A 16564-nucleotide genomic window follows, 5' to 3' on the forward strand; every position below is an offset into this window, starting at 1 on the left:
AAATGGTGACAGTATGACAATTACTGACATTGGAGCTAGAGCAATCAAAAAGGGGTTTGAAGAAGCAAAATCCAAAAAACTCTTAGGAGAAATAATGAAAGAAGTAGTAAAAAGGGAGACCTAGTACTATAATCAGATCTCAATTCTTCTATAAATCAAACAAACAATTATGATACTAGCTAAAAAAATAGAAGTATTTAGTGGAACAGATTAAGGAAAACCTAAAAGTAATAAAAACAGATGTAGATTTTGATAAATCCAAGGATACCAATTATTGAGGTAAGGAGTCCCTATATGATAAAAATTGCTGGGAAAACTAGAAAGCAATGTGGCAAAAATCAGCTCAGTTGCAATTTTTTATATGACAAGATGTTAGTCTAAACATTGTCACATAAGAGATAAAAAAAGAACTAAATAAAATCTCAAATCATTTGTTCAGTTAGAGGGGAAAGAAGATCTCTTTTATAACTATAGAGAATAAAAATTTTATCTAAAGAAATGATCACAAAAGATAAAATGAATAAGTTTGATTATATAATATTGGAAAGTCTCTGCACAAGCAAATTATTTGCAGTAGGGATTAGATGAAAAACAATTTGTAAAAATCTTCACAGCAAACCTATTATCCAAGATAGTATTAATATACAATGGTGTACTGGAGAATGTTTAACTGGTCTTCAAAAAATGTATTCTTGACATTTTCAAGTTTAATATGAATTAACATTTTCTCCTTTAAATCATCAAAACAATAAAAGAATCACCAATTTATGGCATGTAAATTTTTTTTCTGTTGTATGCTTATTTTCCAGTCTATTTCTTGATTTTTAAACTTTTTAAAATTAAAAAAAAAATTTAAGGCAATGGCATTAAATGCCTTGCCCAAGGTCACACAGCTAGGTAATTATTAAGTGTCTGGGGGGAATTTGAACTCAGGTTCTCCTGACTCCAGGGCCAGTGCTCTATCCACTGCGCCACCTAGCTGTCCAGCATGTAAATTCATGAGGTGAAATACACCAAAAATTAATCTCTTCTCAGCTGATTTCTTTCCTCTATATCATATAAGGGGGCCTGAAGAAAAGACACTTTGGGAAATTTACCCCCTTGCCCCACCTTACTTGCCACATCTTTCCAATTTTTTATAGGTTTTGTTTTCCAGTTACACTGTGGAGTTTTTTGCTCTTCTTTGCTCTTCTCCAGCATTTAGCACACAACTGGATAAATGCTTAATGGTTATTGACACGCAGATCATTCTTCAATAGCTGGTCAAAGTACACAAATGAAATGTATGCTGTCAACAACTATATGGAAAAGGTAGTCTTCATATCAAGAAAAAATGAAAATCACTCTGAGGTTCACATCCATCACTTTGACAACAAGGACGAATATAGCAGCTACTGGAGGAATTATAAGACAACAGGCACACTAATGCACTGTTGGTGACATGCATTTTTTTTAAATAAAAGATTTTATTTTGATTTTAACAACTTGTCCCCTAATCTTGCTTCCCTACCCCCCCCACAAGGCAGTCTGTTAGTCCTTACATTGTTTCCATAGTATACACTGATCTAAGCTGAATGTGATGAGAGAGAAATCATATCCTTATGGAAGAAAAATAAAGTATAAGAGAAAGCAAAATTACATAATAACATAACTTTTTTTTTTTAATTAAAGGAAATAGCCTCTGGTCTTTCTTCAAACTCCATGATTCTTTCTCTGGATACAGATGTCATTCTCTGTCAGACAGCCCAAAATTATGCCTGATTGTTGCACTGATGGAATAAGCAAGTCCATTAAGGTTGATCATCAGCCCCATGTTGCTGTTGGGGTACACAGTGTTCTTCTGGTTCTGCTCATCTCACTCAGCATCAGATCATGCAAATCCCTCCAGGCTTCTCAGAATTCCCATCCCTCCTGATTTCTAATAGAACAATAGTGTTCCATGACACACACATACCAGTTTATTAAGCCATTCCCCAATTGACGGACAATCACTTAATTTCCAATTCTTTGCTACCACAAACAGGGCTGCTAATAATATTTTTGTACAAGTGATGTTTTCACCCTTTTCATCATCTCTTTGGGGTATAGAGCCAGTAGTGGTATTGCTGGATCAAAGGGTATGCACATTTTTGCTGCCCTTTGGGTGTAATTCCAAATTGTTCTAAAGAAAGGTTGGATTGAGTTCACAGCTCCATCAACAACGCATTAGTGTCCCAGATTTCCCACATCCCCTCCAACACTGAGCACTGTTGTTTCTGGTCATATTGGCCAGTCTGAGAGGTGAGGTGGTACCTCAGAGATGCTTTAATTTGCATTTCTATAAGTAGTGATTTAGAGCAATTTTTCATATGATTATGGATTGCTTTGAGCTCATTTGTAAATTGCCTGTTTTTGCATATCCTTTGACCATTTGTCAATTGGGGAATGGCTTTTTATAAAATTTGACTCACTTTGTATATTTTAGAAATGAGTCCTTTGTCAGAAATACTAGTTGTAAAAACTGTTTCCCAACTTACTACACAGTTCTTGTGATCTTGCAGTGTTTTTGTCTGTGCAAAAGTTTTTTTTTTAATTTAATGTAATCAAATTTATCTAGTTTGTTTTTAATGATGTTCTCCATCTCTTCCTTGGTCATAAACTGCTTCCCTTTCCATAGATCTGACAGGTAAACTATTCCTTGATCTTCTAATTTGCTTATAGTATTATTTTTTATGTCTAAATCCTGTAACCATTTTGATCTTATCTTAGTATAGGGTGTAAGGGGTTGGTCTAATCCAAGTTTCTGCCATACTCACTTCCAATTTTCCCAAGTTTTTACTGAAGAGAGTTTTTATCCCAATAGCTGGACTCTTAGGGTTTATCAAACAGCAGATTACTATAATCGTTTCCTGCTATTGCACCTAGTCTATTCCACTGATCCACCACTCTATTTCTTAGCCAATACCAGACAGTTTGGATGATTGATACTTTGTAATTGTAAATCTGGTAAGGCTCATTTTCTTTTTTAAAAAAGGGAACTATATTCCTCAGATCACTAAAATGAACAAATCCTTTGACCCAGGGTTATGACCATTATGTAATTCTGGGAGTTCAGGGACAGAGGATATGAGTATACTTATAACAGCACTGTGTCCTAGCTAAGAATCTGGAAACAAAAATATCAATTATCAGCTGAGAAATGGCTGAACAAATTATATAAAAATTCAATGTGCTTTTATTGTGTCATAAGAAACAATAAGTCATCTTCAGAGGACGTGCACAAATACTTGTCTGAACTGATGCAGTGATGTGAGCAAGAATCAGGAGAACAATGTCTAGGATGGTCATAACACAAGGGGAACAACGGTGAAAGATTTGAAAATTTTGAAGCTACAACCACTTATGACTTGCAAACACAGATAACAAATTCTATCTTCCACCTGTTGGTAGAAAGGTGACAGAGGAATAGAACCAGGCATACATTCTTGGATATGGCCTGTATCTTTCTTTGTTTTGCTTGATTGGCTATATTTGGCATCAGGAATAAATTCTACAAGGGGGAGTTAGTGGTGAGTGACAGGACATTCCAAAGATATTTTGCAGAGTGGAAGGGAAAAACAGAACAATTTGTGATCTTTTAAAAAAAACAAAAAACAACCTGATAACATATGGTAGAGGCTTCCTAATGACTTCATTGCTTCTTTAGTAATGGAATATCCTGTCTTGTAGCTGTTCCCTTTCAGTTCAGGATAGCCTTTGCTGGTAAATGAAATCTCTTAGCCCCTCCTCATTAGCATAATAATCATCAATCAACTTTCTTCCCAGCAATCCCTGCTTGGTGCCTTAATGGCAATTGTTTCAGCCCATAATATTCTGGGCAGTGGAATATTTTCCTATGGCCAGTTGTAACGCTAAATACACATCCTGGAAGAGGGATTATTTATATGAGAATATTTGTATTCTTCTGTAAGAGGCATTACTGCTGAATCTGGGTATATACTGCTAAACTGAATGGAAGAAATCTAGGAGACTTTCAAAGGTTCTTCTTGTAAGGTAGCTTAGGCATAGTGGTCTTTCTAAACTCCATTTCTATATAGAAGAGAGAAATAACTAATGGCCATGTAGGAGAAAAAAAGATGCTTTGGTAAGCCAACATTTGAGATATTTTGACAAATGGAAGCTTTAAGTCAAAACTTTTAAGTGAATAGCCAAAGGAAGATGTTGGGGTTGATTAGGTTATCAACAATCTTGATGTGATCACAAATAAAGTCCCAACCATTTAGGCCATGGTACATGTACATCAATTCTCATGTCCAATATCAGTACTCTGAGTTTTGAATATTAAGTACCTAACAAGAAGGTCTTATGGGATCTTCTTTAATCTTCTACTTAGGGAATCTGATGCTTTTCTTGCCATTCATCTCTGTGAAGGAAGCTATGGTACAATTTGAAATCAGTCTTTATGCTATTTAAGTGTTTCAGGTTTTTATTTTAATATCAATGTGCTAGTTTACACTAATGGCAACATATAGGTAATTTAAAATAACATGTTATTGACATATTTATACTTTTTAGAAATGATGTAATATATTTACAGACATACAAATATATGACAGTGTTTTAAAAATTCCTGTACTAATTACACGTTTACATTTTCTGAAATGATCAAATGAAAATGCTTTATTAAGCTACTTCATTGTAATATAAAAAAGGTTTTCAAATATCCACATTTTCCTTCATTCCTATAGCTGTTTTAAAAGTCCATTTTTTACAGAACCATTAGAATTCATCTGGATAAGCAACCATCACCAGATACTATAGAGGATCTAAAAATAACTGAGATGATGACTTATTTAATTAGTTGTGCTTCTTTAAAATAATAAGCTGTAAGAGAAAATGATAAACATTTTCCACTTTCTCTGAATATAAAGGCTCTTTCCAAGTCAGATTAACGAGTATGCAACAAAATGCTGCAATGGGAAAGAAAATATGAAGACTGGGTTCTTTCTTTTGACATAGAAAAATATAATTCAATACACATTTGGCATTTTTCTTTTCATGACTACAACAAAAAAATTGCAGCCAAAAAAAAAATTCCCATTCCAAACTCTAAATGCAATGAGAAGCTGCAACAAGTTTGTGTTTGTTTTATGTTACATAAATAAATAATTGACACAGTTTTAGGTACCTCTTTAAATCCTGGGGATCTACAGCATGCATTTAGAGTTGGAAAGAGCCACCCCTTCATTTTATAGATGAAGATGAGCAGTAAAGTGAATTTTCAAATGCCAAATAGGTAGCAGGTTGGTGAGTCTGAATCTTTAAATGCCAAACAGTGCTACTTCTACTATACCGGGCTCCAACTACATTCATTTCATTTTTGTGTTCCTCCCTGAGCACCTCCTAGGAAACCCTGACTACCTGCACAGCTGCCCCTTCCCCCACCCCCATCAGGTGTGGCTCTGAGCTCAGAATCAGACTCTACCTTATCCCAAAACCCAGAATAATTGTTCAATTTCAAACTTGTCCAAAAGACCCCATTGTTAAAAGCTTCAAATTTCTATGCTTTCAGAGAGAGGATTTTTTTACTTTGTCAAAGGTTCACTGGATTTGGAGCTGGAAGGGATCATCTAGTACAGTTCTTAACACTCTGAAGATAGGAATGCTGAGGTTCAGGGAGAGGAGCTGACTTTTCTGAGGTCAGAGAAGTAGTAGTAGTACAGCCAGGACTGAAACCCAAGTTTTCTGACCATTGGCATACCTGGGTGATCAGGCTGTGACATATTATCAGGAATACTTTCATGCATGAGAAATGGCATAAAGAAATTATTTAGGATATGAGTGATGACAGATGGTCAGTGTGGCACTGAAGAGAACTGAAAGACCATGTCTAGTGAAATGGATAGGTCCTCTTGAAATACAGAGATAAGAATCATGTACTATCAGAGGACTATGTCAATTAAATAAAGTCTCACACCTAAATGCATGCATTGGCATCCAAGAATCTAGATATTTGGCTTCTTATCCCTTCCAGACCCTACTAATTTGGTTCATAGAGGCAGTTAATACTGAGAGATCTAATTTATGAGGAACTGGCAATGAGATTAATGGTAAAAGTGGAGAATGGGTCAGGCTTAAGTCACTGGCTGAGGGTCCTTTAAATGATTTCTTCTTCAATGACAGACTTCAAAACAAGGTGAAATCATTAGGAAAAGTGAGCAAGTTTACTGAATGCTAGTGCTGTAAGAAAACAGAGATATTATCTAATCCAACTCCTTCCTTTTATAGTTGAGGAAACTGAGACCCAGAGATGTGTGTTTGGGTCATGGCCAGTGGAAGAACTGGCCTTTAAGCTCAGTCATCTTTCTATGAAACATGCTATTTCTCAGTAGATTTCTCAATCTATCTTTTTAAGATGTCCATAATTTAGGCTTAGACCCACAAGAAACTGAAGACTGCCTTCCCTCTTCTGCTTATTTTTCAAGGCATTTTGTTGGGCTTGAAGTCTTAGAGACTGTTTGCCATGTCTTCTTTCATCTAGTGCTATGGCAACTAATTAAGAAGTGATGGTTCTGAGAGGGTATGGGAATGGAAATGATGGTGTAGTAAACGTTCTTAAGTCTAAAGAATTTAGAACCTGTTGCTAAGGTCTATATTATTTGGGTGCTCAGAAAAAAGACTCCAGCCAATTGATAGGCAGAACCTTTTTCTACAAAGTTTGGTCAAAAGTGGAAATAAGAGAAGAGGTGGGCAAACCTGAAACATCAGGCTTAGGAGCAGATAAAATCTATCTTTTGTATCATATTATATATAGATTCTTTGGAACAGACTCATCTGTGTACCTATGATGAATCATACTGTATTATTTGGCTTTGATATGATAACATGGTTTTTAGTTTAAATCCTTATGTGTGACTAGAAAAGGTGAATGCTTACTTCAGAAAGTCAGTACTTAATTCTTTTTATAGGACTTATGGAAGAGGAAAAGAAATTATCATGACTGTGTCTTAATGGGATCACACTGTGTTTCTGTGAGGAAATTCTACTGAATATCTTAAAGGAACCCACTGTACAAGAAAACATCATATTAAAATTGAATAGTCAGTTTGGACCAGTAATTCTAGTTTAACAATAATCCTCCCACAGAACCAAAGAAAATGTACTTTTAGGGAGGCCAGTATTCCTCAAAATCAAATGGCATAAGTTCCCCTAAAATGGAGAAATGAAGTAAAACATTCCTGTCAGGAATTCTGGAAATATTCCCTTCTAAGAAAACACACCCATACACACTTTAAAAAACCAGAAGCCTGGCAGTGGTAGTCACATCATCTCTCTCGAACTTCTGCTTGGCCAAGACAAACCCTCCAGGTCCTGGGAGTCTTTACACAGCAGACAACTGGTGCTGCTGCTGCTTGGGTGGGGCAAGTTCAAGGAGGGCCTGGACAGTCACTGCTACCTGGGTCAAACCTTTTTCTTCTAAAATATGAAGAGGCAAACATAATCGCTCCTAAAAGGAGATAACATAACAGAAAAAAAATGAAAGAAAAGAAAATGGAATGAACACCAAAGTTTAAAAACTAAAACAAAACCAAACAACTCTGACCACTTACCAACTGAAAGATGAAATGTTAAGACATGAGAAAATCAACTAAAACACATAAAATCAAATGTATAGACTGTATTTCACAACTAACTATTCATGATAATGAATTTATTCTAATAAATTAGGAGGGATAACTACAAAAGTTGCATATCCACCACTATATATACTAGTATGTTCCAAAGACAGTCATTTTATTAATCATCAAAATTCAATACATAGAGAATATATGAACTGAAACTGTATGGACTGGAGGAGGCTGAAATGCATCAGTGGCATATGCTTTTTTTTCCTAAGAGGAATATTACACAGGAAGAGCAGAGGACAGTGGGAATTGAAGGAACAAATACCGTTGTTTTTTTTTTTATGACAAAAGATCTAAATATAACAGTAGACACCTGAAATAGAAAAAGAACTATAAGCTACCTATAAGACCTGGAAGAGATCACTGAATGAAAGATCTAGACCAGGAAGGGGCCTAAGTCTTCTAGTCCAACGTTTCATTTTACAAAAGAAGAAACTGAGGCTGAGGGAGACTAAGTGACTGTCACAGAGGTCATAATCATCACTCAAAATCCCCTGACTCCAAAGTCAGAGTTCCTGAAACTGCACCACACTGTCTCCTAATGCACCACAAGGGAATACTTTGGAAATTATGTGCCAGGTACATCAGAGATGTTGACATAACAATTCTGATACACCAGGGAGCAATGAATATGAGGTAGACTGTCATTTGCATATTTAGAAACTTGGATTTTACTACTTTGAGAGACGATACAAGAAAAGAAACAAGTAGAGTTTGAACTCTTGTGCTTGTTCTTCATTTATGGTCAGTTCTTTTTAAATGAGACTAATGGGGAAGGGTAGGGAGCTTAAGCTGAATTAGGGAAAAGTTTGAATTGCAGTAGCTTTAGTCTTAAATAATCTTTTGTAGTATTTAAGTGTGTATATAGAAATTAAAATGAAATTAACAAAATATTATACACACACACACACACACACACACACATGCCTAAATTTCTTGGACAAGAAATGAGGTGCATACAACACTAAAAAGAATACCAGGGAAGTTATAACTGGTGTGACTGACAATATAAATGCATTTATAAATGAAAAAAGATGCTTCTCCTGTGCATTCATTTGCTTAATTTTTACAGGCACTCATTTCTCAGGGTTAATAAGTTTTGCAAAAATTGTATTTTGTAAACAGTTATAACATTTACTTTCAGGGAAGTTATTAGTACTTGTGCTATTAGTACTTGTGTTTCTGATTTAGTAGGCTTTTTCTTTTTTTGGCAAAAACAAGATACTTAATATTTGGTAGTGTTTTAAAATTAGAAGATTTGTATATATCTTTAAATGGATGAATTAAAATCTAGGACAAGTTCCTCCAACAGTTTTTCTTCTCAGATTAGACATTTCTCCCAAGTAGAAAAGTACCCTTCTAAATAGAGCCAACTATGCTGGGGGAGTCTCTCCTGGAGAGAGATGGTCGGTTTAGGTAAATTTAGATTGGGGTGGTGAAATTCAGCATGCAGAGACCTACAAAATCATTTGGTCTGGTGCTTGCCACAGCAACTGCAAGTGGAACTCAAAATTCAATAAATCTAGAAGCTTTTTAGGGGTGAATTAATTAAATGTTTGAACATTTATAGCAGTTTAATTTTTAAATTGATCATTTTGTATGACCTATGAATGTTATAAATATCCAAATCCAGAAAAAATGTTCCCCACTTCTAATTTAGATGATGTACTTTTTACTTCCATTGTCCTTAATGCCAAAACTACATGTAAAATGCAATAAGAACAAATGCTACTTTATAATTAAAAATGAGAAGAGATTTTTTTTAAAAAGGAGAAAAACTGCCAGAATGATCATTGTCTCAGTCATCCATTGTCCTAAGCAATAAAATACTCTTAAAAACAGGAAAGAAGGCACCAGTATTCACTATTTACAGAAGTACCCAAAGTAGTCATGTGAATTTCTGTGGCTGGTTGTCCACAGTGCAAACAAGCTCAATGGCAAATCCCTTCATTCAGTAATTGCCCTCTCTAATAAGGAAAATTAAAGCAGACAGATTTTTAGGCTTTAAATCAGAACTCAAAAGAGAATGTCAGGTATCCAAAAAAAAAGTTTATCTTTTCTTCATTGAAATATTTTCTCCTCCTCATCTTTACATGGACTGAATTTTAATAAAGACTTCATGAGGCAGGGCGGCTAGGTGGCATAGTGGATAATGCACCGGCCTTGGAGTCAGGAGTACCTGGGTTCAAATCCGGTCTCAAACACTTAATAATTACCTAGCTGTGTGGCCTTGGGCAAGCCACTTAACCCCATTTGCCTTGCAAAAAAAAAAACAACCCTAAAAAAAAAGACTTCATGAAGGTGATTGAAGTAAATATTGAGGAATGCATTCTTATTATAAGCTTTAGTTATGAGGTAGTGCTTTAATTTTTCATTAGTATGGCTTGAAAGAGCAAATGTCACTCATTTCTGAAGGATGAATTCAAATTTTCTGCTTTCCATCCAAAGCAATGCTGCTGCCTGAAAGAAATACAACTTACATGCCATTCTTTCATAGAATGAGGATGCCCAGTGGGATAACATCTGCCTCACATGACACAAAGAGTTCTAATGGTTTTCACAAATGTCACAGGCTCCTTGTCTGTACTCCAAGGAGTCAGAAAAAGATCTTGGTCCCAGATAAAGCAAAAAGTTCAAACTCTTTTTATACTTTCTTAAGTCCAATGAGGGAAAAAAATGGCCCAGTTAAATTGTTTTGTCTTTGTTTCACATTCTGAATTCATCTTATGGGCTTAAAATGGATGTATATATAGAAAACAAATAGGAAGAAAAAATATTTACTTGAATTTTTGCCAAGACTAAATCTCACTGCTAAATACAGAGTCAATAAATAATGTGTATGTATGGACAGAGGAAGAGTTCCAATTTTTAAGTATGGAAAACCAGCAAAACAGTTTTGTTGACTTGGGTCAGATGAGAGCTAGAAACCAGCCAGACCATAACCTAGGAAATATATCACTACTTTACTGGTGGTTAGTAAACCATCACAAAGTCATGCTGGGTATTTTACAAGGAAGAAGCATTTTACTACTATGGGTGACAAGGATGGCTTGTTAAATTGGTAGGTCCCTGTCTTTTGAAAGTTAAGATCTATGTAAAGCTTTTAGTCTAAAAATGGGCTATTACGAAAAGTATCTCTAGCACATCTAATACTGAACAAAAAACCTGGAATCAGGAGAATGTAGATATTCACTATTAAAAAAAATTATTTTCGAATTCCTATTCAGTAAATATAAACACAGAATGTGAGAGACACTTACTGGAAGCCTAATTTTCAGCTAGAGGGAAAAACCCAGTTATAGAACATACATAGAGAAAGCATTAAAGTACAGTAAAATGCCACAAAGCCCAGAAGCTGAGTAGACAAGGAGATAAGAGAAGATTCTTCTGACTGTGCCCCAAGAGAAAGAAGTGTTTCAACAGTCCTTTTAACGCTGAGGTTTAGCTGAAGGATGTCTGAAGGGGAACAAAGATTGTCCTGTCCAAAGTGTAAGCAGGAAAGGAAAACAGACAGAAAAACAAAGTCAGTGGAACAGAAATACAGTTTTAGTGCAGAATTAAATCACGAAAATATATCAGTTATATCCCAAAATATACAGAATACCGGATTTCTTTTTATAGTTGCAAATAACTGAAAAGATTTAAAAATAAGCATTTAAAAAATCCCTATAGTTGCCCAGACCTGATTTTACTAGTGAACAGAATAAAAATAGCTTGCTCCAGACTTACTGGACAAAGGTGTATGCAATCTTTTGATGCTAAATGAGGTTCATGTCTGCTGGGGGCAACAAGAGAGCAGCTAGTCTTCTTTGTTTATTTTTTCCCCCAATATAAGAAATGGTTTCTGGAAGGAATTAATAGATGGGGTAATAGGCAAAGAGTTCGGAGAAGTAAAAATTCAATCCCTAGAGGATGGGACAATCTGGAAAACAAGAATTCTGGAGATCAACTAATGATTGATATTTATATAGTGCTTTCAGATGCACTGCAGAGCAGTAGGTATCAATCAGTAAACATTAATCAAATACTACTATCTTCCAGGCTCACTGCTAAATGCTGGAGATACAAAAGACAAGAGCCAGTTCCTGCCCTCAAGGAGTTTATAATCTAATAGGGGTGGGGATGAGTTGCAAACAAATATCCACAAAAAGAAATAATTAACAGAGGGAAATCACTAGAATTAAGAGAAATTGGGAGAGGCTTCCTATGAAAGATGGGATTTTGTTGGGGTCTTCAAGGAAGCCAGGGAGGTCAGCAGTTGCAGCAGAGGAAAAGTGAGAGTCACTGGGATGGAGGGATACCTAGAGAGGATACCCAGAAGACAAGATGAAGTTTTCTGTTCATGGAACAGACAGGACCAGTAAGACAGAAAGACTTAGGCTTGAGTCTGGTGTCTGATATACTGGGCATGCGACTCCAGGTCCCTTAACCTCTGTGTTTTCTGGGTAACTTCCTAGAATTATGAGGTGCAGGACACTTGGTGAACTGTTTTAGTAGAGGAGGCTTCCTCACTGAGAGTCCAACAGACTCAAGAAGTTATAGCTCAGCCTTCCCTTCTTACCCCCAACATACACAGTGTTTGCAAAGTACTTAGCAAAATTGGATATCAAATTTGAACTTTCTAACAATCAGGTGATGTGGGTGCTAAAGATAAATATTATCCCCTTCAGAGGTAGGACTTGAATTCAAATTTTACATAGTTTAATAGTCTATCTATTATGTTGTCTAATCAAAGCATTATAAAATCCATTGCATGAAGACCTCTAATTTAGATAATTTACTAAATGTTTGTCCTGAAAGAGCTAGTAGCACAAGACCAGAAAATTAACTTACTTACTCACTGGGAGAATCAGGCCATTTATATTAAAAATCATCTCACGTATATATAGAATCAGAAAATCACAGAATTGGAAACACTAAAGATAATAGGAAGACAGGTCATACTCATTTGTTTTTTAAAGAAGATTTAAGAAAGTATATTAATTATAGTGCAAAATAAAATTAAAGAGATGAAAAATGACAAATTTTCTTGGGAGTTAACAGCTGATATGAATCTTTTTATATAGAATATATCCATATGTATTATATATGTATATACACACAAAATATCTATCTTTATATATAGAAACATACGTATACATCAACTTGAGAGTTTTATATATTAAATGAAAGTTTACTTTCTATTCAAGTCAAATTGAAGCAGAAATAGGAATAAATATATTATTTAGTGTGACAAGACTTCCTACTATCATAAGTTTCAAAATCTTTGTATTTCAGAAAGATCAACCAATGAGAACTCTAGATGAACATGGAATATAAAAACATAAATGATAATGCATTCTAAATAGAATAATAAATCAATCTATTTAAAATATAAGCAATTTAAAAATAGGTCCAGACCACAATCAATCTTCCAACATCAAAAATAGTAAATATTGTTCTTTGGTGCTAAGGTAGAAAGCTAAAGGGGCAGGTAAGGAGCCAAGTTGGAAGGAGATTCAGAGTTTTGAAGAGGTCTAATTTATTAAGCACGTGAGTTTTCTTAATGGCTTATTCTACTATCTTTGAAGAGTTCTTCTTCTGGGCAAGGATTAATAAACAGCTCATCTGAAGATGAGCACATAGTTGAGATAAAGAGGTTACACAAATTCTTTTTTCTACTTTTTCCTCTGACTGAAACTGAGGGCAGTGGAGGTCAAGAAGAAATGGGATCCATCTTGTTTCTCTGGTCTCATAGCATTTATCTTAGGCAGATGTTAGAAACCTGGGTTCAACTTGGGATGCTGATAAGCTTGGTGAGATCCATAATTCTGCTTCCTTCAATGTGCTCTGTCAACTCAATGGAAAAAAGAATTCCTTTGGGTTTGTTTGGATGATTCTACGATATGTTCAAAATGATTTGGAAAATCAGTCCTTTCAAGAGATAATTGATAAAATATCCAATTTTGCCAAAAGCCCAATTCCCTTACTGATCTAGGAGGATTTGTGACTGGGAATCTTTGATCATTTAATGAGGTATTTTGATGAATCAAAGCTAATATCAAGCAATAACACATTAAAACATTTCTAGAAGCAGCGAAGGATATTTAGTTTTATCAGCATGTTTTTTTCTGGTGTTGACAGCAATAAGTGGGAAATTCAGTGCCTAACAGTAACAAAGAAACACTGATAATAATTCTTGGCAAGAATTGCTAAAAACAGGGGTGGCTAGGTGGCACAATGGATAGAGCATTGGCCCTGAGTTCAAATTTGACCTCATACACTAGCTGTGTGACCTTGGGGAAGTCACTTAACCCCATTTGCCTTGCAAAAAACCCCCAACAAAAAAAACAACAAGACTTATTTAGAATTGTTAAAAACAACAGAAGAAGAAAGAAATATTAGAAGTAATTACACAAAATAATTTTCTTTATGAGAATTTTTCTGACAGAGATAGATGCTGTTAGGACACTGGGATGATTAAAGGGAAACTACAGTAGGAAAAACAGTATTTAATCTAATTAGTATACACCTGGGAAAAGAATAAGGGGAGGAAATACAGCAAATAAATATTTAATAACATGACCACATGTTGCAGGAATGATGAGTTCAAGAGTGATACCCACCAGGCAAAATATAAAAAGTGATAATTCTATTAACAGGCAACAATTTAATTTAAATATTATTTTTTAAAAAACTAAGTTAATTAGTAAGAAAATATTTTAGAATCAGTTCTTCAAAATTAATGTTAACAAAAAGTATTTCAGTATTTATCTCATAATTTCCTTAAATGGACTAAACAATGCAATCATAGGATCTCAAGTTTTCTTCTGTCAAGATAAATGATAACATTTATATTAATGAAAAATATTGCAGGAAATTAAACTAAATTATCTTAAAGTTCTTGAAATTAATCAATCAGGAATTACTAAATGTCTTCCTTGAGTCAAGTACTATGCATATTTTTTTATTTAGGCTACACTTTAAAAATAATTTTGTTTTAGGAATCACTGAATATAAATATTAGTTTATTTAAACCTCAGGTACAGAACTCAAAACATTGAAGAAGATACAGGACAAAAGATATTCCAGTATACTTCCCTAAAAAGAAGCTGGCAGGGCATTTTTGACTGGTGAAAATTACTGAATTTTTCTCACTGTGAAGATATAAAGTGATGATATCCTAAATCATGTAATCTCTCCCTTCTGGTTTCTTTTCAATGGCAATGGTGAAAAAGTTTTGGCACAAAAGGGGTATCTGAGATATATTTAATGACCTCTGTAACTGGAGAGAGGTAAAGATAAAGATTCAAGAAGTAGCTTGAGGATTTGAACTTATTGCAACTATTAATTCCAAAGAAAAACATAGAACTGTGGAAAACTGAACCCAATGGACGAGTATAGGGTTTGGGTACCAAATCATGGAGTTGATAAAAAAAAAAAGAGTTTTGAAGATATAAAATGCAAAAATAGACAGACTAGGGTTGCTAATTATATATTAGGGACAACAACTTTAAACTGTATATTTCTTAAATCATATTCTTTATTTACACATGATTTTAATTAGCATTTTTAATGTTTATATATTTACTATTTTAATAAAGTCAAATAGTTAACTGAGAGGGACAGTCAACTAATTTCTGTCTTTGATAAATATGGGACACCCTTTAATTGCCTGAAAAGTCAGAAGTAGATGGGGTGGCTAGGTGGCGCAGTGGATAGAGCACCGGCCCTGGAATCAGGAGTACCTGAGTTCAAATCTGGCCTCAGACACTTAATAATTACCCAGCTGTGTGGCCTTGGGCAAGCCACTTTAATCCCATTTGCCTTAAAAAAAAAAGTCAGAAGTAGGGTACTTGCTGGTAGAAGACTCAAAGTATGGGAAACCTACATATAGACAGTTCTGCTGATGTAGAAATAAGAATTCCCCAAAAAACTACCTATATCACTTTATAATACAGGGCTGTTTCTCTTTCTCTCTCTTTCTCTCTGTCTCTCTCTCTGCTCCTGCCCCTTAACACTTTAAGGCCTCCTACTGCTCCATCAAAAAGAAACAAACTCTAAAAAACCCTCTAAAATAAAAGCAATGATAAGGAATTTGGCTTGAAATCTCTACCAAAAGAGACTTTTGCTCCACTGTGCCCACAAGCTTGCATATTTAGCCCCTACATGGCTGTCTTCTGTCCCTCTGTGCTCAGGAACCCATTCTCTTTCTAGCCTCAGTGTATGCCTCCTCCTGCTCTCGTTTCTCTGTCCCTGGTCCCCTGTCATTGAAATGTGTGCAGACTCCATCCCTCCATGGGTCCTAGGTCTGCTTTCCCATCTCCATTCTTCTCTCCCTCCCTTTCTCATGTCTATTGGTAAATTCACTTTATGTAAAAATTGCTTTTATAGAGGCCTGTGAAATGGTTCAGTTACATAAAATGAGAACTTTCTATTAAAAAAGGTCCCTTCTAAGTACTAAAAATGAAAATATTATCTAGTTTATAGATAGATGCCAGAGAGTTAAAGACTTTCTGGGCTCAATTTATAAAAATAATTTTAAATTAAAATATTATAAAGCTGGAGACTATAATGAGGGTTACTGATGGATATTTTTTAACATTTAAAATAGTTGTTTGTAGAGTATTACTTATATATTGTTGTAACATATCATTTTTGTTAATGTTTATATCTGTTTCAAAACTCACAGATACAAAACAGGTATATTAATTATGTAGTTTTTCCAAGATTTGGATTAGAAGTCTATATTCTTAATCTTTATAGGCTCTGGTAATCAAGAACAAGATGCATAAGACCAAATCAAGAACTTGGCTCAGAGTTGGACCAAGAGATCACCAGAAACTTGTATTTCTAAGAGTTGTTTTGCTAAATAACATATAACTCTTTATAGACAATAAAAGAGCAGTAAACTTATTTAC

General features: G+C 34.8%; 1 protein-coding gene across 6 annotated transcripts in view; it reads right to left on the bottom strand.

Moving 5' to 3' along the window:
- Positions 1 to 530: 530 nt before the first annotated feature.
- The window catches only part of LRCH3 (leucine rich repeats and calponin homology domain containing 3), a 150085-nt gene continuing 134051 nt past the window's right edge, over positions 531 to 16564 (bottom strand). For 3 of the 6 annotated variants that reach the window (XM_074214727.1, XM_074214726.1, XM_074214730.1), the window contains one exon: positions 7505 to 11142. In XM_074214727.1, coding sequence (XP_074070828.1) covers positions 10939 to 11142 — 204 coding nt within the window. In that variant the 3' untranslated portion in view covers positions 7505 to 10938. The other 3 variants (XM_074214729.1, XM_074214731.1, XM_074214728.1) reach the window with 2 other exon arrangements.

Source organism: Macrotis lagotis, chromosome 1 (assembly GCF_037893015.1).
Source record: "Macrotis lagotis isolate mMagLag1 chromosome 1, bilby.v1.9.chrom.fasta, whole genome shotgun sequence".
NCBI classification, from domain to species: domain Eukaryota; kingdom Metazoa; phylum Chordata; class Mammalia; order Peramelemorphia; family Peramelidae; genus Macrotis; species Macrotis lagotis.